We start from the raw sequence: 25,089 nt of genomic DNA on the forward strand, positions 1-25,089 counted from the left end.
GAGGTTACATCCTCGCTTTACAAGGAAGTTGTCAAGAAAAATCCGTAAGTTCTCAGGAAACTATTACATCATTGTGATAAAGACAATGAAGTACTTTGAGAGAACATATGCAAGTGGCGGAAAGTACAAATTCTACTTAGCAAACCACGCTAATCATTATTGCACCTCAGCAAATATCAGCATGAACCAGTCATCATTTAATAGATCATCAACATAATTCTCTTTTCTTATCTTTTTCCCGAGTATTAGCGAATTGCATCCAAAATCTCACCTATACCTACCACACTCCGGCTCCATCTCTAGGGGAAAGATAGGCACCGCTCCAGAGCCTGTGGGTGCTCTCACGTTACTGGTTTCTTTTGATACTTTGGTCATTGGCAATTCAAGTTTGCTTTTCTGGTTAAAACAGAAGGAGGAAATCTTTCTCTGAATTTTCTCTGGCGCCTCACCCTTAGAAGTGGCTGCATCTGGTTATTGGAAAAAAAAAAACCAAACCCCAGCATACAAAACAGTATAATGCAGAACACAATACACAGACTCTGCAAAACACAATTAGCAGCAAGTTCAGTAAGTTCTTATTGTATAAGAACAGAACAATTTGAATAACTATTTTTTTATGCCATACTGCTTGGTTACAGAAGTTTCTGATACTAATACACATTATTACTGAAAGGGACTCTTTATATTGAAATAGTTCTGTGGCAAATTCTTCCTAGACACAGTGAATCTTGATGCACTCTTGTCCCCACCCCACTTAGGTGCAAAAATTTTCCCTTCATCCCAAACCCACTTAACAGTTTAAAGAAGATGGCACTTTAATTTTCTTCTTTTTTCCTTGCACTTCCCCATCTCACATTGCCTTCTATCTTACACTTTTTTTAACTCAATTTGGACATGGCCAATTGCTTTGATCTTTGTTTACACACCTAGTGCAGGGAGGCCCCAGCCCGCAGCTAAGGCTCTTGGTCACCACCCATCACAATAATAAATAAGATTCTAAACTTCAGACAAATGTTCATTCCCAACCTTGTACGTGGCTGTTTTCTCCCTTAGTGCACCAGCTCTCCAAACTCAGAGGCTTCCCTTCACCTTGCACCTGCTGTTGCAATTGCTTCTCTCCCTCGCCACACACCATTCCCGTCAAGTCTTTACACATCTGTTTGAACTGCTCTTTGTGATGAGGGCGCACAAACATGTAAAACCCTGTCCAAAAGAAAATACAGTCAAATGCATAGGAAAATAAATGCCTGACCATGGAAGACTCCTTGCTTTGGAGGGGAGAAATTCTTTGGAAGCTGAACAATATCAGCCATATTCCTCAGAGTATCTTCACATTGGTGGAACACTTGATGCTTTTGTTGATTTTATAATTATGGAGTTTTCCTTGCCAGAAGACAGATGAGTATTTAGTATTGAAAATAATCTCAACTAATCTCAAAATTCTTCCGTTCTCTACAGCCAAGCATAAATATCTGATCCAGCCCTTCACCTGATAACTGATCGAGGGAAATCAGGTATATACACAATATCTGAAAAGACTTTCTCAAAAAGGAAATCTCTTGTTACTGTTTGCTTGACAGGGATTCACAACACATACAGAAATTCTAAAAAATCCTAATTACGACTTACTGCCAAACACAAACAATTCTACCACAAAGTCCTCTAAGGTCAAAACATTTGCTCAGTAAAAACACTTTCTTACTCTGTGAGAAAGAATGCTTAGGGGGAGATTATGAGTCACAGTGCCACATAATTCATTTCTCTCCCACTCTTCACCGTGTCAAGACTAATCTGACTAGTTAATGCACCAGAAAAAAGTTATTCTAAAAATTTGGAGACTCTGACATCTATTCAATGGAATACTTATTGTTATTTCCTAAAGACAACAAATGAAACTACATCAGCATTTCCCAGCATACACTGTATGCATCATTTCCTGCAGAGGAGTTCACACCAGAGACATAAGAGAAGGTGGAACTGATGTGTTACATAGCACAAGACAAGCTGCCTCCTAAAGGCAATCAAGACCAGCATATAATCCCTTTTCTTCTTTTTTTTCCTTTATTTTTTTTTTTAAACAATAAAGCCCCGTTTCAAATTTTTAAAACTTGTAGCTTCCTAAATCCTTTCATCATTAAATCTATGAAAGGAAAAAAAAATCAAAACAAATAACTTCTGAGAAAATAAATATCAGCTTGAAATTTCTAATTATGAATGATAGAGATACTAAATTATGACATAGTTCCATAACTATTCCCAGGTAAAGCTCTGTAGAAGAATACTGAATCAAAAGTGTGATTACTTATCCCAAAACCTGGAAGTGATCTAAGAGCTTAGCACCAGTATAGTAATCAATGGTCATAAAACCAAAATTGAGTCAGTGCAATAGTCAGCGCTGTCTTTTCTAGAGAGCAATCACTTGTAGTAATTGAGGAGAAAAAAAGATAATGAAATCATTTGATTGAAGTTAGCTTGACTGAAGGTTAGGACTGGAATTACTGAGGTCTTATCAAATGTTTTTAATGGACCATTTCTAACTGAAGAGAGATAACATTTTATAACCTTGACATTTTTTGCTCTCTGACTGACATTCATTTAACACAACTTTCCTGCTGCTCCATTTATCTGGTCTGCTAAACCAACAGATGGGAGTGGTGAAGTTTACCAATGCTAAAAGTTTTTCCTAAAAGTGGAGAATTTGCAAACTAATGACCAGTGAAAGTTTATTGCTCACATGACATCACAGCACTTACATCTTCTTTTCAACTAAATAAAAGTGGTTTAAAAAAAAAACCCCTTACTTTGTAGAAGATGAAAGTCTTCTGGCTTCTCAGTGGTGAGGGCTGCTATCACTGATACCATAGCATCATAGTCATCTGTCTTCTTGTAAGCTAACAACGCTTCATAGAAACGGCTGTACGCACTTTTGTTCAAAGCCCTTTTCACATCATTGAGATAGGTAGCCCTGAGGACCTGGTGGTGATCTCTCCTAGAGCTTGAAGCTTTTTCAGCCTCTTTCCTTGGAGCTCGACTGGCATTCTGCCCTGAGAAACAAAGAACACATGTGAGCAGGGCTTGGGGAGGAACAGAGACAAACCGCTCACTCCTTAGTATCAATTTCTCTTTGCCTTCAGAAGGGGGTTCCTGGACTACTTCAAAGTGGTAGAGCCAACACTGCCTGCACACCCACACACCTTCCTCTGGCGTGGCCTTGGGCAGAGCCAAGACCTGCTCCTGGAAATGGCAACTGGGCAAATTAATTCTGGGGATCGCTTTTAGCATCTTCTGGAGTTTTTTGATCTTTTTAAATGGAGAAACATGTCAGATGGTCACTAGGGAATGAGAAAAAGGTGACACAGAAGACACTGTGCATGGAGGTCAGCAATAAATCAGGTTTTGTGCTACACTGAAGGAGTAGAAGCATTTTAAGCAGAAGGTTTAATCAACTCTGCTGGCCTGACACATGGGCAAGTAAACTGTTGAGAGTAATTTTAAAGAACAGATTTCTCACCCCTTATTAATAGAAGGAGAAAAGGGGTGGGTGTGTGTGGGGGGTATGCATGTGTGTTTCCCAACAGGAAAACATAGTGTCAAAAAAGAATAACTAACCTGAAATAACACACAAGACAGCACAAGAACAATGTAGGAGTACAACAGAAGGTAGGAGCAGCTATGAACATCCTGCTAAACTCCAAGTGGATTTCTGTTCAAAATGTCAGTCTTTGATTTCTGATACGTTTTAGAGGAAAAAGTTCTGTTTTGCATATTACAGGCATGCCAATATGGATGAAGTATATGATAAGAAACTGATTTAAATTAACCAGCCACATCATATGGTATTTAGATCTTTATTCTTCACTAAAGAACTTTTAAAGAAGTTAAAGAAGATAATGAAGTTTTAAAAGATGGGCTTAGTTCAATTTCCGGGAAGGGGGAAAACGTGGGTGTGAATTTTATAATCAGTATCTTTTATTGCATATCATACAGCTTTCTGCACTTTCACAGGAGCATACTCTACTTAAGGAGTGAGCAACAGAAATAATACATGCATTTATTGCTATTATTTTCTCAATTACTTTTAGTGGAAACAAGTTTCTGTGAAAATCAATCTCAATCTCATGGACCTCAGGACAAAATAATTACCAAAGATTCTGTTTTGTTCAAATGTTCTTAAAATACAAAACAAAACGGGAAAACAAATCAAAAGAAACAGCATGGCTTCATACATGAAAAGCTTTTAAAGCCTTCCAGGAAACATTGCCTATGTATTTATTTATTTATTAAAAGAAAGGATTGGCCTTTGACTATTCTTTACCCTCTAAAAAAAAGGCTTTTAAGCTGTCCAACTATCCTACTCATTTCCTTGTGAGAAATACAAAAAATTCCCAGCTGTTGTCAGGAAGATCTGTAATCAAATCATAACGGAGCCTTTGACTTCAAAAACAAATACTGGACAGCATGAGATTAGAGGGATGCATACAGAGACCACGTGCAATGTGAGAATACATTCGCTAGTCTCTGTTTCTGCAGAAAAAACAGACTGTCCACATGAGGAGTATGCACATTACTAATAACAGAACAGGAACTGTTTTCTTCTTCATACCTGGATGCATATTGACCTAATTTAAAATTACATTCCTTACATGGCTCTCTTTCATGAACCCTGGACAAACAGGAAGCCCAGCAGTCTTGTGCTTGACTCACCCTTTCCCTCACTGACGTACGTCTCCAGTGCAAACTTCTGGCTTTAGCTGGTTTCTTTCATATCCACCTTGATTTAATTTATTGGCTTTGTGTTTTGTTTTGTACAATCCTTGCTGAAAATTCTGAATTACCATCACTCCTACCTACAGACAGTGAGCCACTGTGCTAGCTGAACACAAAAAACATTGGTTCCCACCAGGAGAATCTACAGTCAGTGACGAAATGAAACATAACATGTATTACCTTGGGACTGTGTTTTTATTTAATATGAATTGTACCTGCACTACTCAGTCCTGTTGTCAAGTGGAATCCTCCCCGGTTCAAGTGGAGCCCAGGGTTTAGCTGAGTGCACAAGTCCTTTGAGAATGCTGTTTTCTGCTGACTCTGTTTTTCTTCTGTTAAATCAAACCAGTCCGTTAACAGTGAACTTAGGGAAGAACGAAAATAGAATGGCGCACTTTAAAGTACACCATTCTATGCTGAAAAAAACTGAAGATGGAGATGTATTCCTCTGATAAGAGGGGATGAGCTAGCACCCTGCCTTTTTTAGGACCTTATTGTTCCAGAGTTTCAAAGGTTTCACAAGTTCTGCAAGAACATGATTACCCTCTATAAACTGTTCTGGTGGCACTATGTGGGTAGCCAGGAAGACAGAGGAATACAAACAAAGTTTTTAAATCCACAGACTAGATTCAAGATTTAAATAGATCTGTAAAATCCCCTTTTGAAATGAAATGGCATCATTACTAACTACACCGTAACTAATGCTCAGGCATTTGTGTGTGCTTATGGGAAGGCAAGCAAGAGGATCATGCAGAGCAGAGACTTAGCTCAATATTGATTAAACTAAATTGCTTTCCACCCTTTCTACATATTAGATGCGTCTTGCTCTACGATTGGACAATGTTCATCAAACGATACAACTGCCTGCACAGTGCTGAAACAAGCTCCTCACCTATTTTCTTGGCCAGTATCTCTCTCTCTTCCCGCAGGAGGCTGTGCTCAGGTTTGTAGCCACAGCCCACTCCAGTCAGACTGCAACACGCTTCATCAAACTGTTTTTTATGTTGAGGTCGAACAAACTGGTAAAATTCTTTCGGGGGGGGGGGGTGGAGGAAGAGAAAAAAAAAAAAAGAAAGAAAAAGAAAAATCAGTCCACAACAGGTAATAAATGCCACAGAAACCTACAATGGCAGGACTTCTAAGTTAGGTAATATGAAGATAAAAAGTGCTGCTAAATAACTTAAAATCTAAATGTCGTTATCTAGTATTTATACAATAAGCACAGTTATAAGTTACACAAAGGTCAGCTATCATGCAAATTTCCAGCAATATTATTACCAGTAGGTAATAACTGTAATTTTTTCCACTGTAAATATGAAGTAGCTTACCTTTTAGTGAAACCGGTATTTGCAGCAAAAGGTCATGAACTACCTCATAAACCATGGGGTCAAAGTATCTGCCAGGCTGATACTTTGAATAACTGATATACTGTTAATTTTACACTTCTTACCATAAAATGCTTGCCAACCAAAAGCCTAAACATCAAATGAACTTTAGGTTTCAGGTGCCTGTCACTTCTGAAAACCAGGCCTTAATTAGGCAATCAAATATTTTCTTATTTATATAGCAAGATCAGCAAATTAGGAACAGACTGTGGCTACTATTGTGGTGTATGATTGCGCAGACCCTCACATATACATGCACAGAATCCTTTATTGTTACAATACCGGAGCCTTTATCATAACGCGGCAGTCCCGCTGTCTCCCTCTCCACTGCTGCTCTCTATCACCCAATTCGTCTCCCTTATATGCTAAGAGAAACAGTCTCTCTCCCTTCCAGCAACGATCACCTGTCTGCTCACAATTCCCTTCACCTGTTTCAGCTCTTGAATCAGCTGGGGCTCATTAGGCCACCTCTTCTGCCTTATTCAATTCTTCTTTGGCTTCCACATCTGCCACCTCAGGGGGACTGCAAGCAGCATCCCTAGCTGAGAGCTTTTTCATTTTGATGTGTACAGTTTCCTTACAGAGGAGACAACTAAGCCAGGTGGCCAGGTCTTATCTCAGGCGTACGTGTGCGTCTGCTGGTTCTCAGCGCACAGCCGAAGTCCTATCTGATCTTGGCAGAAACTCCCGATTCCACAATTCTTCTCCACATACTATTAGTAATAAGCTTCCCATTCCTTAACCTTAAAATTAACCTTAAACAATTTACAAGATAGGTAACTATACTTTTTTATTTTAGTAGATGAAAGAAGTCACAAAAAAATCTGCCCATTTGCTCGCAAGTTGAGAGGGAAAGGAAAACTCAGAGAAAACACTGTTACACTAGAAGAAATGTTGGTGGGAGTCCAGTTCCTGTAGTTGTTTAAAGTCAAGAAAATACCACTAAACCAGTACACTATCCATGCTTGCCCAGATCACTTGCTTTATACTCACCATTATTTAAATAGAAAATTTCTCTAGATATTCTGTCTACTTATTTACTGCTTTAACACTGAACCCGTATGAATGCATATATCCAACTCGCACAACCACACTCTTGATCTTACCTCCTAAATCACAGGAATAAGCTATACTACTTTTAGGCAAAATTTAAAATAACACAAGCTTCCATAGAATGTGATTTTCTTCAGGCCTGTCAAGATGCAAACTAACATATGATAATTAGATTGAGAACATTTTCGGTGTGATCTGGGGATATAAAGTGATGAATGTTAATTATTATCATCCTGATTGATCTGTAATCCAAAACACTTACCTCTGAAATACCCAAGTCTATTTAAAAGACAAAGGTCACGTCATATAAATATATTAGGAAAGTTGTCATACCTCGTAACAAGATATGCTTTTTTTCATCCTCTACAAAGAGGGAGCTCATTTGAGATAACATAGCATGGAAGTCATCTGTCTTCTTGTAGTGCTGAAGAGCCTTAGAGAAGAGATCATAGTTCTGTTGGCTTAGGGTCTCCTTCACTGTTGCGATGTACAACGTAGCTCGGGCCTTCTTTGGCTCCGTCAGGTCTGCTTTCTTATCAGCTTGCTGCGAAGACAGGAAGGCTTTTCAGTAAGTAGTATGACTTGATGAGTTACTCTCACATGAATTCAGATGGAAGCAATATATTTACAATTCCGCCAGCACACAGAACAACGAATGCTTTCAACTAACGGGTTACTGTCTCTTGCAATTTTTGTATCCACCCCCGTATCCATGTGTTATTTCCCAAAAAAGCAAAACAGATTCAGTGCCACAGAATAAACACAAATCTAACTGGCCTACCTCCTGAAAATGTCCAATTAACTGAAAAACATAAATCTCTGAAGCAGGAGATACAAAGAACAGAAGGCGTTCAAGCATTTTTGTTCCTCTACAACATTTCTTGAAGACATTACACACATGAGCAAGCTAGATTACTCTCTCATGTTAGGAAGCATTCTTCTTCTACAATCACAAGCAGCAGGGACTTGAAAAAGATTCAGAACAACCCCTCCTTTATGAAAGTGACTGTGCATTACAATGTGCTCACACACTTTAAACATATAAGCTGTTGGACCCTTGTCACATGTCTTCGTGACAAAAAACAGTGTCACTGGGGCAATCCCGAGACACAAGTATATTGTTAATTTCCCCAGATGATTATTATATTTATTTCTAAAACATTAATCCCTCTGACATCTGTGAGCGTTCATTCCCTCACAGAAGAAGAGCCATGCTATTCACCTTCTCTGCTAACAAAACTGACTGCTTCAGAGGAATATTCCTAGAGAAGGCAGCCAAGCCTTGTTGCACAATTCTATTCTTAGGAGAAGGCTTAATAAGAGAAATGACATTTACTCCAAACCTTGAGGGCTAGGCTGACTCATCATGACATCAGATAGCAACAAACTGCAAACACAACCTTCTGCAATGAACCTGCTGCCTTCCTCACACCTTGGATATTATCAGCTTCAGAATCTGTGACTACTTTTATCAGTTTCATTTGCTAGGTGACTGGGAGTCAGACAGACAGACAGTACCCAGTAAGGACAGTAACCACTGGCAGACACAATCACCCAGGGGATTCTCATTAATTTATTGTGACTCTTAAGCAAATAGCTGCATAATGAGTTAACTCAGTTGGAGACAGGGCAAAACAGCAATGCACAACTGCAGACATAACACACAACAATGACCCACCACAGGTGGGGTTAGGATGCAATCGCTTACCCAAAACTGGTCAGTTATACCATTTGAGGCTCTACCAGCAGTTGGACTAGATGACCATTGTAGGCCCCTTCCAACTGAACTATTCTATTCTACTCTAATCAAAAAGAATGAAACCACCCACCACACCTGGTCAATGGGAGAAGTGTTCACAAGGTAGTCAATGCCAGAAAACAATTCTTTTCACCTACTAGCCCTACCTAGACCTGTGCTTGATTGGGTCTGTGATGTCTAGATTTGAGAAAGAGCATGACAGAAATAGATTTCAGATGTGCATTGATGAATATTTACAGTTTGGAGAAAAAACATAATTGTTCTGGCATCAGTCATCTGTCTGCCTGGACATTTCCAATTCAAATTAAAGCAGTCTGCAGATCAAAGGGATGGCATGGACACATGAAAACACATACTGTATTGCTGACTAGCTTTATTTTCTTCCTTCCTCCTTTCTGCTCATCTGTTAACCTCTTCTCATACTGAAGGGAAAGTGTTGACAGACGTTGTGCCTGTGAAGATGAAAAGAAAAGAAGAAAGGTTCAAAAAAATGCTTTTCAAAGTTATTGTCCGTTTAATTTAGCCATTTCCAGCAGTAAAGCTTGTTAACCCGGTTTGTGACATGATTCAAGAAAGTGAAACAAGTCGACCTAGATTATTGCAACAGAGCCTGGGACACATATGTGTTTCGAGAACGTAATCACTTACTGGACAATTCAGAAAGAGAGACCAAACCAGAGGAAATTAAAGACAAAGTTGGTCTTGAGAGTGCAGATTCCCGATTAAGCAAAGCTGGACTTACAGCTAACTGTTTCAGGGCAGCCCTGGGAGTGTACACGATGCCTCGCACGCCCCTTCACTTTCCTGCCTGGAAGTACTACTCTTCTGAAGAAAGCCTCTATCAGGCTTTTCTTTTACCGAGAAGGGAAGCCTAAGCAGTCTTGTAGAAAATATCAGGGCAGATAGGATGAGACTGTCTGTCTCATCCCATTTATGATACATGAAGTAAGTCAAAAAAACCTATCAAAAACATCTTCTTAATCCTGGACTATATAAAGGCACCACCTTGAATAGCATGATCCAGAAGAAATAAGGCTTCTGAAAGACAAGTTTCCATAAGGCATATCTCACAAGGAAAACTGATTAAGGGGAACTGCCAAATCGTTCTTTAAATGGATTGAGAGACTATTTCTTGTATTTTGATTTTTTGAGATGACAAAGGCTGCTTTTCTTCTTTTTCACCCCAAGCAAATTGTTTCAGAATGACAGTAGCTAAATTTCCATTATTTTGGGAACAAGGGTACAGTATAACCTTGATAAAAGAAAAAATGGTAACACGGATACTATGATGGATGGTGAAGAAAGATATGAAAGCACATCAACCCCATTATCAGCCCAAATCCCCTGCTCAGTACTAGACTCAGGGTGAAAGCTGGCTCCCTCAGAGGCACTGCATTTCTCAGGACTACGCTCCCCAGATCTCTGGTGCCAGAGGTCATCAATTTAGGTGCAGCACAGCACGGCCCCGCCGTTCTCTGCAAGCCACAGATGAGTAGTAATGCCGAATATCGAAAGCGGACACGAGCTGACTCACTGCTGAGTCGTTAAGACCATTAACTTATCTGACTTAAGGAACTATGCCAAAAGCAGTGCAGCTGTGTTAACAAGATACTGTAGATGAGTTACCAAGTCCCTGGAGATGTGCCAGGCTTTCCAAAGAATAAGTTCTATGGTGTCTATGCCATGAAGGCCCATAGGTGATGGAGCCGATTTCTCAATTAGCTGAAACACAAGTTAAATATTCTCCATCCTTGTTCGTTTCTCCAAGTTTGTACATCCCCTCTATTTTGTACACATCTCCATCCAAATCCCTTAGGCCTCCTTAGATATTCCGCAGATACTCCTTACACCTCCACACTTTCCCTCAGGCATTCTTCCCCTAAGCAGACTGCTTAGGTACGTTGCAATAGGCATTCCTGGAGTCCACACACTAATCATCAGCCAAACTGAGTCTGCAAGCCATCAGTAAAATACTCCTGCTGATGGTAGCCAGGTAAGGGAGCTACCCCACCAACAACTGCAAACAGGGATTTTGGGAAAGCAGGAAGAACACAGCCTAATCACTGATGTATTAAAAACACCAACCCAAGAGGAAAGAAAATGAACAGCGTGGATGAAGCTTTGTTGATCTTAATGCAATAGTGGGTTTTTGATTCAGGTAAGATATTCTGCAAGTCTACAATATTCATTCTCTGCGGCAAATAAAAGATTTTCATCTGAAAGTGCAAGTTCTAATTCATAAACAACCCCCTACACCTTTTTTTTTAACTCAGTATCTGGTCAAATACCAAGTGCTGACACAGATTCCACCCAGGAGGAACTGTGTATCTACCAACCTCTTCTTTGAGAGCTCTCTGCTCTTCCGAGAGCAAGGTTAACTTCCAGGAATCTATGTGGTCAGCAGCTATGGAGCACAGTACAAGTCTGTACCTGTTGGTCATCTACTTGAATGTGGCAAGGAAACCCTTTGCTTAAGCTTAATTATGAGAACTTGCAGTTACCAGTGCTGACTACAGTGAGTTTTTCTTAAAAGAGGGTTGAACTGGTACTCTTAAATCAATGTCAAACTAATTTTGCTTTAGAGCCTACAATTTTTACTTATAAGCAAGTATGTTGCTACACCATTGCCATTACCTTTTCTTCTCCTGACAAGTCACTTTCCTCCTCTGCATCTTCACTGCTCTTCTCATTGCACTCCAATGCATCCAAGAGCCCAATACATTGCCTTCTAGGTGAGATGAGCTCTTGTTCATACTCCATGCATAGACTGGATGCTCCATCTCCAGTTACTGGCATCACAGCATAATACAGATGACAAATTAACATTCCACATTATCTCTTGCCTTTTCTTTGACTTAGTAATACCTCAAAAATCTTAGGTAGCAATCCACAAAGATGTGTTGGTTTATTTAATCTTCCACATCTTGCAAAATTGCATTATATGACTTAGTAAGAAAACTGCTTTGGTTAATCAGTCCCAAAATCATTCAAGCATTTGTTACCACAACCTGGTGGACTTCTCTCAAACTTTTCCTTAAGTGATGGTCATATTTAACCTCAAAATGGCTTAGGACCAATGGACAAAGACTCTTACTGCAACAGTTGTCTGTGTTTAACCTACTTTAGCTTTATGGATTTCCCAAAAACTGAGTTCCTGTTTTTAAAAGATTCTGGCAGAACAAGTTTTTTGAAGCCTTCAATTCTCAGTCACCCTCAGCTCCCAAGAATACATATTCTCACTAATCAGGATCCAAGTATATTTGGTTTTAAATATAAGAATTCAGAGCTGTAGGCAGTGTTAAATTAGTATCAGTTTGCTACTTCTAAAAGGCATTCTCTTCAAAATATATTTCCACTATTTTGTGAAATTACTTCAACAGTCATTTACTAAGAAAAGTCACTATTTTGAGAAGAATGGAAGTATATTACACTATAAATTAAAAAGTCAGTACAAGAAGCTCTTCAGCCAAAACTATGATTACAGGTGCCGTTTGACATTACAGCTAATGCAACACAACTGAAAATCTATATCAAAAGAGGCAATGCAGCTTCCTCCCTTTACCTCCAGTCACACATTCCAGCCCATCCTTTGAGATGGATCTACCAGTCACATGGATGAAAGGTAAATTGGATCAGCAAACTCATCTGCTTGCTCTGCAGTTCACAATAGATGGATTCAAATCAAAAGGAAGGCGCATAAGCGCACGGTTGGAAGTTGAGGGAGGAAAAAAGTGGTGGCCAAAGTAATCCCTTTCAATGACAACATGCAGTCACACTGGCTTAGATGTAATGTGAAATCACCCTCACGTTCAGCCATAACTGTTTTGGAATCACAGTTTTAAACACAACTTCATTGTTCTGTTCCAAAACAGCAAGCAATCTAGAGTGGAACATTCTGAAAGAATGTCTTGAGTTTATTCTTTGGTATTAGCTAACCACAAATTTTAAAATTCTGTTTTGTTCCAAGGACAATGCCCTCTTTCTGTTTCCTTAGTCAGATTACTGTGTAAGTGTCATTTATACAACAGGATGGAAGGACATATGAAAGTCAGTTCTAGTCAGAAACAGACTTCCAGTTCTTATTTTTTAAACTATCTATGATATTCCACCAAACTCCTCCTATTCTGCAGGACACCTTTTCAGGCCCCTTCTGCCTCTTTGCTCTGTAGTTGCAACTGGTTCCCCCATTTTCTACTGCCGAGCTATGTCCCTTCTGATCAGACTTTTACATCGGTCTTTGAGGTCTCCTTGCTTTCTCTCCCATTCCAGTTTCTAGTCTGTCGCTCCTCCTCTTTCGGTTCAGCTTAAAACAAAAAAGTATATCTGTGAGGACCCAAACCTACCTTTTCTTTTCCTCTTCAAACTGGGAACGTGGTCGTCCAAGTTTTTGGCTTTTTTCAGGGAGAGGATCTGCTCAGAAGAAGTAGATGGTGCCATATCGCTTTCACTTAGGGAACCAGCAGAGCCAGAAGGGCATTGTGGCAGGGGTGGGGGCATCTGCAAGCAGTTTACAAGAAGTTACAGTAGGAAAAAGCTACTTTTCCACACCACTTTCTTTGCAACCAAAAAAAATCCCAGCAACAACCCAAAGACATACCGTTTTTCCCAAATAACCCTTGACAGCAAGATTGCTAAGCATTCTGGATTTATGTGCTTTTGAAAAAAGGGTCAAATAACTAGGAAGTGACACAGATAGATGAAGTGTAGTAAGCAGGCTTAGCATGAAGTGATCTGTGTAACAGAAAAAGGGTCATGACCCTGCTAAAGAACAATTGCTTCCTGCCACTATCCCTGCAACATAGCTCTTTCTGGCACAGCACATTGGGTTGTGGTTCTTATTTACCATGAAACTCCCATTTGTGATCAGAAAAGATCATCAAGTCATCCAGTATCATCCATCTGTAACTTACTATTTGAGCAACTTGTACTTGGCTAAAGCATCTTCCAGGAAGTCATCCAAGTCTGTATGTGGAATTTTAAGTGTTTACTTTAATCTTAATCTCCATTTTGGGGACAAAGAGTTCCCCATTCTGACTTCCAGCCCATTTCTTGCTATGACGTTCTCCAGTCGCTTAGAAAGTCTTTTTACAATATTACTTTTTAAATCAAGGACCTATTACTGAGAAAAAGAGCTTCTTAATGCTAAGAGAGAAGCCATATGAGTAAAGATGACCCACTGATGAACCGTAATAACTGATGGGTTGTCTCACTCTTTATATCAGTCAGCTTAGATTTAAATTTAAGGGTTTGACTGATTCTTCCACACATATACCCTCTCCCTGAGGGTGAGTTAGAAAGCTTTTGATGCTAACATCAGTTCCAGTATTTGCATACCATCCAACGAAAGCTATGCTTATTTAGCAGGGATAGGAAAAGGAAGTTATTTTTGTGATCTAACCTAATGAGTTGCACAGCATGACAACACATCCTGTCCCAGCTCACACTTGGAGAAAGATACGGCACATCTCCTTTCCCGTAAAGCTTCCAATGTTTAGAAGTGACAAGACAAGTGACTCCATCACATCTCTCACCTGGCTTAGTATTCTCAGTTTCCAACACAATCAAGAAAATCTGTTGTGTGTTTTTGTTTCTTTGGGTTTTTTGTTTGTTTGTTTGTTTTAAAAAAAAAAAGACACTTACAATTTCTTGAGCGACACGGAAGAAGAGGGAGACACTTCTGACTGCATGCCCAAAGTTGTCATAAACATTCACATAAGGGCGAACCCATGAAGGCAGTTTGCCTCTTACATCACCAGTTGTGAACCTGTGAGGATTGGAAAAGGAGAGAATTATTTGCCAGCTTGCCCTATGTGAATTAAACAAATGCTAGATCAGGGTCCAAAAGGACAAGGGAGAAGCAGCAAGACAACAAAAGATTGAAACAGTGCAGTAAATATAATGGGGTGATGTCTTCACTCAGGAGGAAAGGGCTTTGTTGATACCATGTACCATGCAATCAGCCAATTCTTATCTTTCGTCCCTAAAATCTTTAACTGTGCAACAGTAACAGTAGTACTGAACTGTGATGTGCTCACTGTCCCCAGTCGAGCCTCAGCATTGAAGGCTATCAATTAAACTCTTGTTGTCTATTATATACATATTATATTAATGGATATTAATGTAATATAATATTAATATATTATATTAATATAGATTATATTGTTTCAGCAATAAAATCTTTCTTCATTTTCGTCCTCCTCTCAAAAAACTGCAGTGCTAGTGACTGCCTTCTCAAATGAGAGATGGAGAAAATGCAAAACCTTCAGTTATTATCACACAATTTCCAGTAGCATTACAAACATGAACTCAACAAATTGGCTTATTTTGCATTAATACCATTGATCTCTTTCTACAGCTCCAAGACAGTATATTTTAGGAGCAGAAGATAACAATCTAGTTCCTTTCTTAAAGTAGTGCAATATTTATATAACCTGTTATATAAAAAAATTTCATTACTTATGAACTGTAGCCTTCTCCAAACAGTAACGTTGGCACATTTATATACAAAATACCAATACCCATGTTGGGATATAAAGATGTTGATGTATGTTTATGTTCTAGAGCCAAAGTTTCACCTGTGATCACACAGGAAGATAGCACCGTAGTCTTGGCGATGTCTGATGACCCTGCCAATAGCCTGATTAACAGCCCGGGAAGCTTGCTGACTGTACCACTCACGCCCAGATAAATACTGCAATAGGTGGGAAAAAGAATTAACATTATTTACCAGGTAAAACGTATTCTCTGTGCTGTACAGTCACTATTGCTTTCTAAAGAAGTAATAAAAAAAAAAGTATCTAACAAGGTCTACTGACAAATCTCTAAAAGCCTTGAAAGCCAAATACAGGCTGACTTGAATATCACACCTGATTTATGGTGCACAGAAAACTCAAGGAGTAATTTGAGGGGCTCTTTAGTATATGATGTACTGCCAGCCTTGGTAGTACAATAGACTCGCCATATTAATTAAGACCTTACAGCTATCCTGCAGGACAATAAACTAAATTTATAATGCCATTCATTCTCATGCCTGAAGCAATAGAAAAACCCCCGAAACACAAAGCAAAAGAAAACACAAAAAAAACCCCAAACCAAACAATGCCCGCCCCTGCCAAACCACAAAAACAAAAATCCCCAAACCAGCCAGCACAGGCAATTCTTCCTGGCCACCCTCTCTCTGGATGAAATAATTCCCTCAGAAAGATATATGGATAACATGCATACAAAGATTTTGACTCAAACTTTAATTATACCATTTTTTGAGCCTATACTTAATTGAGACCATGTGTCACTGGAACCCTTAATGTTATTAAAAAAATAGGTGACTATTTGTGAAAAACTCCCACAGTTGTTTGAGTTTTTGATATTCATGGTCCCATGAGGCTGGGAGGATAACAAAAGCCAAAATCCACAGAGACCGGGGGGAGAAACGATGACATGAACCTACAAATGGCCAACAGTGAAAAGTTGCCCAGTATTACCTGTGCACCTGCACCACTTCTTCGCATTTCATCCAGGAACTGCATCTTTAAAACAACTCTGGGCTCCATACGAGGAGGAAACGGAAGCCCAGTAATGATGACTCCTCGTCCATTTATGTCTGCAAAGTCCAAGCCTTCACTGGCCTGAAGAGACAGCGTTTTCCATTATCAACAGGATTTGAAGTGACATATCAGGGCAATTCAGCAGTTATTGGCCTTTTTTCTCCATTAAATTAAATCCCTAGCCAAGTGTAATATATGAATATGTTATGAATAGTTTCAACTAGATTTTTTGCTTTTATTACTGGGACTTTAAACTTAACTTTTTCCTCTAGGAGGCCCTGACAAAGCATACCTCAGCCAACACCATTAATGCATATGTCTCATTCCTGGATAAGCAGAACAGCTGTATTCAGAAGATGTCTTAAATGTCAGTCAATACCTCTGTTTAAACCTTCCATACCCGGAATTGTTAACAAGACATGGTAAGAACATGGCAAGCCTTCTCTGACATTAAAAATGAACAGAATCATTTCAAAGCAATAATGGAAAGCTACCAGAAATCTGCTCAGAATCCACCAGACTATGGTGTCATATCCACCAGCTGCGATGCTTGCATCCGTTCAAGTATTTGTCGCTCATCCCCCCCGTACATGCTCAGGTCCCATGCTGTGCTGGCAAATCACTTTGTGAAATGAACAAATCAGAGTTGAACAGACTGAAAAATAATTCAGGGGAAAAAAAACGTTGATTTGTTTTTCAGCTGAATCCGTTCTTCCATCTCATTTACCATGACACACAAGCAGCTGTGATGGAATATAACATCAGGGGTGGATGGGTGGGTGGAATGAGCTCAGCTTAAGCCAGCACTGCCACTAAGACCAATCACAGCATGCACTATAATCCGTCTGGAGCCAGCAGTTGCATACTTGTATTTATGGACATTTTATCTTGGCCTCAAAAGAAATGCCTCAGGCTAATAAAAGCACGAGAAGACTAACCTTAGAGAAAAAGAAAAAAGCCTAATAAAAAAAAAAAAAACAAACGAACCTGCCCTTCATGCCCTCAAAACAGGGAAGAAAATTCCTGTGAACTTTTAAAGACACCCCAGGCCTAGATACAGCTAGTGAAAGAACTAGAGTAACTGGGACAGAATCTCCTCTTTATAAAAAGGATTGTTTTTTTAGGTTTCTTCCAGGGAACAGAGAACACAAAAAGCTTGCTAGAACCTACTGCCAATGTAAAAGCTGAGCAACAACCTGGGAGGGAATCTTGAAGTGATGGCTGAGAAGGGAGCTAGTTTTAGACCTTTTGACAATACGTCTCTTTTGGTTTATCTTCTCAAATATTTCCAATTTAGCAGTCATACTATTAACCCTGTGACCAATACACTAAACAGTCTATCCTTCAATTGCGTGTTACCGCAAAGCATGATCTCTCCACAGACTCTCTTCCTCTCAGGGCAATACACTATTGTCAGAAGGACAGGCATATTCAACTGAGAGTCCCACCCAAAAAGGGCTATGTCTTTTCTTCATTGATCTAACAACTGCTTTGGAGATTGGAACTGAAGGTTCAAAAGGAATTGAATCGTCTCTTGGTAGGCAGTAAGCAGCAGCATAAAGGCCCTAAGAATAATTTATGATTTTGCAAATATTTCCACTGATATCATAAATCAATTTATCAGCACTGGAAAATGTAAATGAAAGGCCATCAAACATGTCCAGAGCACTTGAAGTTAATATAAGTTTTTTAAAGCTAAGCAATATTTTGGGTTTTCAGCAGTGTTGTTCTAACATGTTTGATTGCAAATGTTTCTTTTATTTCTCTTCCAGAACTGTTGTTTTCATCTAATGGGTTGAGTTTTCGGTGAGCAGCCAACAGGAAACATAAGTATGACGCTCACCCCCTTTAAAGAACTCAAAGGTGTATTCCTTTAATAAAAACAGGAATGAGACATATGTAAACTTGACATAATTTTGAAAAGGCTTCAGGGCATTCTACTTCTCTTGGGTTTTTTCCACATATAATTACAGTCAAATAACAGAAGTGTACTGAAATCCAGAATGATGGTTTTCTCCATCAACTATATAATCTGATCTCAGATGAAACAAGTTCTCAGTTACATTACCTTCCCTCGACATACTGCCAAAAAAGCAGCTCCGTTGGACTTAGGACAGACAACTTTATCATAGTAGGCATCCATTACCTAAAAGAAACTAGTTTAAGCAAGAGCAGGAATGGTATTATCCTTTGCATATGCATAGCTAAATTTGACTTGTACACTAAGATCTAAAATGTGATTAATTTGGCTTAGTATAATTTTCTTTACTTTTACTAATTGCAAGTGTGAGAAAACATTTGCTTAGGAAAATCCTTACATTACGTGAAATCTAGAATACATCTGGGTAAGCATAAAAGATTAATGTCAGATACTTCTGATGAGAAGGTAAAACACGGACTGTCCTGTGTTTCTGCAGATCCTTGAGCAAAATAGGCAAGCCAGGAAAGCAATTCAAGGATATTATTTATTCCAAGAAGAAAACAGAGCAGCTACAAATAAACAAGATGACACTGCACAATTCCTTAACACCCAAAGCATGACAAGCTGGGAGGAAATGTCCCACAGAACATCAAAAGATGCTGACTACTGAAGTGACAGCTTTCTACCATCTCAATTACTCAGTATATACGTATGTTAGCCGCTGTTACATCACTGGATTTCAAATGAAGACTGTAGCCTGCACAACCAGCCAAAAGAGTAAAGAAAGGATGCACAGAAGAACTATACTTCAAAGAAGCACTCAGAGAGTTTTAATTTTATCCTAAGATAAATTTTGGGTGTTTCACACCCAAACACATTTTAGAGAAGGTATTTAAACATAAAAACAGTTTCTGAAAATGTTATAGGTATGTAATGCAAATAACCAACCTCTGCAAAGCTTCCTTTGTTCCTGGGTTCCACAAACATTGGCTTCACTTCTTCTATTCTTTTAGCAAAATCATGCTCCTGTTAAACAGATAACGAACGTATCGGAAACGGCCATGTGAAAGTACGCACACACCAGAAGTGCCCACAAGAAAGGAAATGCCCAGGAGCGGTCACCACACACTTCCCCAACACAGTCTGTTTCTCTCTTGCCAAACATAGGAAGAAATGGAAGCAGAAACATGCAATCCTAACAACGCTAACGGTGATTCCTTGCAGTTGGTGCAACTCAGGCATTACGCAGATGGGAGATCCATTTTTTTCCTTCCAACTTGCAAGTTCCGCACATCCACCTCCCAGAGACCCACTCTGCAGCATGACACCTCTGTCCCAGCGTTCACTTTTAAGGAGGAGGAGCATTTAAAACAGAACTGTTCTACCAAGTCACACCAGGGACATTCAAGTCATGAGCATAGCAGTTACAAAAGTTACGGTTGCAACAGTTACAAATTAAAAATACAAGAGAAATTGGGATTTTTTCCCCTAAGAGTTGAAACACTTAGACCAACTATAATTTGGAGGTTTAATAAAGAGAAGTCTGGTGAAATTAAATGAACTCTGAGATCAGATCAGATAAGATAATGTATTAAGATTCTTTTGGGTTTGATTTCTACAACACTGCATTGCAGTGTATTGTGATCAAAGTAAAAGAAGCCTGACCTGGGTTTTTACTTTCCAGATTTTATAATTTACTTATTAACAAAAAATTTTTAATGAGCATGGTTAGATAGCATAACTACAAACTGTCTGACATGTAACCAAACCACCTAATAAAGGCAGAGCAATTCACATACTCTCCAATATTCCAGGCTCTTATCCATGACAGGATACGACGGGAAGAACACCAACAGCCCATGTGGTACAACTCGCACGAGGTTACCTGCAACGAGATAGGCAAGTGCATAGCCGAGGGCATTTTCATCCTGGGATGGAGTGCGCAGACTGCAGAGGAAAAATAAACTAACAGCATGGGTTCCTTCCAAAATCTTTTCTGCTTTCTTGACATGAATGTTCGTGTATTAGAAGTTGTTTCTTTTTTTTTTTTTAACATCATTTCAATAATCTTGTCGTCAAGGTATAAACTTTAATACAGATGCCTAACCAGCTTTCTCAAGTGTACTGTTAACAGGATAAGAGATATTATGAGCTACACCAAACACTATAGACAAAAGAGGTACCACATCATCTGCCATATTTTCCCTTGTGACAGTAGCATCTATTTTTAGATCATTTTCTCCACTCTTTCTCCACTGCAGTCTAAACATTCAAAGCAATGGATGAGGTACCACAAGGTTGCTTTTGAGAGTTTTCTAGTCAAATAGTATACACGTTACTGAAAAAACATTAATCTGGTATTTTGTGAAAGCATTTTCTTAATTTTACCTTTTAGGCCAAGCTGAATACCTCAGAGGACTCTCCTCCATTTCCTTCAAACATTTCTAGATTTAACAGATTCCTTTCAATCATATCTTAGCCAAGCTACACAAATGCTCTTCTTTTATTCTGTCCTCATGTGTTAAAATTTTGTAGTTTTATTATATTTGTAAAACATTACCAAAACAATAAATGCTGACTTTAAGCAATGAAATTGCTTTGATTTCTTGTGATCCTTAATTGTGCTGTAAATGATGCTTGGCTGCATCATCTCTGTGCGTGGATTTTCTAGTTTGCGGCACTTTCTGACAGTGTTTAGGAACCATATTTTTCACCCAAACACAAGCACCTGACAATAAAAATGAACTCCTAACTTGGAAATATTAAACGAAGGACTCAAACTCATTTTTGTATGCAATTACAGTAGCCAGCTAGCTGCCTGAGCAAACAGAAGCATACAAAACCAGACAGCATTTAGATATGCAATGTAATCCTTTACCTTTATCTTATTACGTCTTCTTTAATGTTTCTCCTTCTAGGAGATTTCTAAAAATCCCGTGCAGCAACCCATTTCTGAAATCCACACTCTTCACTTACCAATTGTCTTCCCCAGAGAAGATAGATAATCCTCTGAAAACCTACAAAGAAGAAAAATCAAGTAACATCATTGTATTTCCTTTTCTATGTTTTTCATACATATTGACTTCCTCTGATATTCATCTAATATAGCACATCCATACTCCCAATTGCTCTCCTTCCTGTGGCAAGCACCCATACCAAGGACACAGAATTAGTAATACCTTGACTACATGTTACTATTACTATTCAATATTCTTATTAGCACTGGATATAAGCTCCAATACTACCAAAATGTAACAAGTGGAAGTGGGCAGCCATATGAGTTTTAGGATTAATGCTAACAATTTAAGGGTGAAATTTCTGCCAGAAAAGTCTGCAGCTGCTGCCAAGCCTGACTAACGTTACAACTATTTAAAATAATTCTTGATGAATGAGGTGTGGTGAGGCTGCAGGGGCAAAAAGGGTGAATTTGGTTACCATGGTTATTATTTACTCGTGGCATAAGCCAAGTAAATCACTTTTGCTCTACTTTTGAAAAAGTACTGCTCTACAATGAGCAGTATTTATCTGTTTCTTCCAGCCCTGACTGAAGAGTCACCTGTTCTCTCATGCCTTTATGTTTCTTTGTTTTTAGTGCCCTGTAGTTTTGCATACTGTTTTCCTAGGAAACTTACTTATGCAGGGGAAAAAAACGAACATATTTATTTTTATAAGACCTACAAGTAGAGTATCACCACACAAATGCTGTCAAAACATAGCAAACACTGAATTCCCTTCCTTCAAAAAAAAGGTGTTCTAGGCCTTGGGGGGGTGGGGGGGGTCCCCAACCCTCCCCCTTCAAAAGACAGTATCTTCAACAAAATACATTGAAATGGCACACTAAGCTTTTGAAAATTAGAAATACAGCCTGAGGGTTTTCCAGGCTACTACTTCTCTGTAAAAATCAATTACAATTGCTGAGTCCCCTTCCAGTTCTGTGGAACATCTGGCATTTTTCCCTTTTTTTCAGTAAAAGCTCTTTGATATCTATTTTTTTTATTTTTGTGTATTGCTGAAAAAGAGTAAGTCAGGCCTGCAGCAGGCTAAATTACAGAATTCTGAGCCAGAGCTTTGTCTATAATGTTGAAATTGAAATAGATGTAAGAATGTGCCAACACAAAAATGTGTGTACTACAGGAAGAAAGCTAAATGGAAGAACATGTGTATCATACACAAGGAACTGATCCTCATTTCAAAATACTAAAGAAGGATTAATCCCTAAACACAGTACTAGCTCCACTGTGATGCTACTCTTTAGTAACTTCAGAGAACTGGCAAGCACAGAACCTTCTTCCATATGCACCAAAGCATGAAAATGCCTTTTAAAATTATATGCAGAGATGCTAATGAGACTATCATATTGCACAATGGAAGTCAATATACAATGAAGTCAAGTTTTGGCCTTCCTTGCTGGCAGTATAATCTGCTGGCAGCAGAAGCTGCAGCAGAAGCACTGTCTACTCTGAGGAACAGAAAGACACAGGCAAAATGATGAAAGACCAAAGAAAAGCAAGAAAAATATATCTTTTGATATATTTGATGAAAAGCTTGACAAATATTTGGATATATTTTCCTTAAGAAGGCAATGCAGAAGTAAAAGACAGGCTGGTCATGGTGACAAGCTTTAAATATAAAAATAGTTGTTGTAAAGGCCAGTCATGTTTCAAATCAATTAAGGCTTCAGCAGAGAAATTTAGGGTGGGGCTCCATGTCAGTGAGGGTAGACTGCTCTGCAAGGGACAGGGAGGCGGTACCTGAGCACGGTATGAAGGCATGCACGGCAGGGGTCTTGCCAGCCAGGGCCCAGACCGCACTAACAGAGCAAGGCAAGCAGGAAAGACTCGGATGCAGTAGCCAGGCTCAATCACAAGTCCGGATCATCAGGCAAAGTCACGGTGATGGGGAAAGCCCAAGGTCAAGCCAGGAATGCAAGCCAGTAAACCAGCAGCAGGTCCAGCGACAGTAAGGAGTGTCACAGTTGAGGGTTGGTGAGGCAGGTCCATAGTGACAGGCAGGTCCGAGGTCAAACCGGGAAGTCAATCAGTAGGTCAGGGTCAGATCAACAGGGTCTATGGCCAGGTGTGGTTATGATGGAGCTGGAGACAGATACTCCTACAGCTTGGGCAGTGACTGAAGGCCCATGCCAGACCTTAACTGGAGCTGCTGGGTGATGGTTGTGGGTGGGGGCCCCAGCTGAGGCTAGTCACGGCCATTAAGGACTATTAGGGCACTCAGCACCCTGACATTTGATCCCTTCCAGCCCTCCAGTTCTAAATTTTCAACAGTAGTGGTTGAAGGGTGTTGTTATTCAGCACAGTGTTTATCCAAGAAAAGAACTACAGAGACCACTTATTTCACTAGCACCCTCCTGTACGAGAACCCAAAATGCCAGAAGCCAAGACTTCAAAGCAGAATTCCACATGGAATTTCATTACCTTCTTTCGTAGGTAGAAGTAAGTGCAGCTCCATCAGGTCCCTTAGGAATGATCCCAACCCAGAGCTGGTGTTTATCGATAACATGAGGATTCTCCAAGCAAACAGGAAAAGGGCTAAAGAAACACAAAAGTAAGATCCCGGTCATACTCATTATATGATTCCCTACTGGCTACCAGTCCAGAACACTCAAAAATCCTAAGATAAAACGTAAAATCACGAGAGCAGATTGTGCATTTTCAGTAATGGTACTGTTCACACATCTAGGTACTTACATCTGCATTTCCATTGTAAATGATGAGAGGGGGGAGAGAGTCCCACTAGTAAGGATAATTGTCCTGACTCCCTGTCGAACAAGCTCATGCATGCTGTATCCAGGGCTGAAACACCAATAGCTTAGGGTCTTTCCTTTATCAAATAAAGAGAAAATACCAAGAAGCAAGTCTGTAAGTGGAAAAATTAGAATATGACTAGCATATAGCACATTGCATCTGAACTTCTGAAAGTAAAACGGCCGGCATCTGAAGCTAAAGTTCCAGATGTATGGTATGTTCTCCTTTGGTCCTTCCCAGATTTAATTACTATGCCTATTCAAAATATAGTTTAAAGGGACATTGCTCCCTCGCACCTTAAGTAGATTATACTTCTAAACAAAAGATTGTTATAGACAAAACAGAGCATCAGATCTTTTTCTTGGCAAGTAACAGGCAGACTGAGCAGATAAAACTACTCAATCCTCCATCCACTGATTCACTTCCTGCTGTCAAGGACAACTGGAAGGGAAAGCATGCTAGAACTGCAGAATACTGGGATGAAGGACAAATAGCTGAAGTTACTAAAAAAAAGAATATCTCCACCCCTGCCCTTGCTTGAAAAGAGAAGAACCCCTTCTCCATCAGGAATTTCCAATGGCTATAAAACCTTTCACCTAAACTTTCCATTTTCCCACAGTCAACTGCCAAACCTTTCCACTTCTGCTCAAATCTTTGTGAAATGTGGATATACAATGTGCGTGACACTGAAAATCTGGCATACTATAAGTTATCAACAGAAAGGATATAAAGAAAAATGGATAAATCACACTAGTCATTTCTTTCATTGCTCAGCTTATAGTTGTACCATTGCTGGTCTTGCTGAAAACTTAGCATCAGCTTTTCAGAGACAGTCAACAGAACAAGGGAATGAAACAATCATCTACGTCAAGAACAAGAGCAGCCAAATAAAACATTA

General features: G+C 39.4%; 1 protein-coding gene across 8 annotated transcripts in view; it reads right to left on the reverse strand.

Annotated features, from left to right (window-relative positions):
• The window catches only part of RTEL1 (regulator of telomere elongation helicase 1), a 51,130-nt gene that overhangs the window by 6,430 nt on the left and 19,611 nt on the right, over nucleotides 1-25,089 (reverse strand). For 6 of the 8 annotated variants that reach the window (XM_075166817.1, XM_075166816.1, XM_075166818.1 and 3 more), the window contains 18 exons: nucleotides 24,135-24,267; nucleotides 23,862-23,975; nucleotides 21,406-21,446; nucleotides 20,229-20,314; nucleotides 19,378-19,455; nucleotides 18,577-18,654; nucleotides 16,446-16,589; nucleotides 15,540-15,655; nucleotides 14,605-14,728; nucleotides 13,308-13,461; nucleotides 11,599-11,753; nucleotides 9,321-9,416; nucleotides 7,539-7,749; nucleotides 5,660-5,797; nucleotides 4,983-5,099; nucleotides 2,802-3,044; nucleotides 1,027-1,203; nucleotides 282-467 (listed from right to left, as the gene is read on the reverse strand). In XM_075166817.1, the coding sequence (XP_075022918.1) occupies nucleotides 282-467; nucleotides 1,027-1,203; nucleotides 2,802-3,044; nucleotides 4,983-5,099; nucleotides 5,660-5,797; nucleotides 7,539-7,749; nucleotides 9,321-9,416; nucleotides 11,599-11,753; nucleotides 13,308-13,461; nucleotides 14,605-14,728; nucleotides 15,540-15,655; nucleotides 16,446-16,589; nucleotides 18,577-18,654; nucleotides 19,378-19,455; nucleotides 20,229-20,314; nucleotides 21,406-21,446; nucleotides 23,862-23,975; nucleotides 24,135-24,267 (2,391 nt within the window). The other 2 variants (XM_075166819.1, XM_075166822.1) reach the window with 2 other exon arrangements.

Source organism: Calonectris borealis, chromosome 17 (assembly GCF_964195595.1).
Source record: "Calonectris borealis chromosome 17, bCalBor7.hap1.2, whole genome shotgun sequence".
In the NCBI taxonomy this organism is placed as follows: Eukaryota; Metazoa; Chordata; class Aves; order Procellariiformes; family Procellariidae; genus Calonectris; species Calonectris borealis.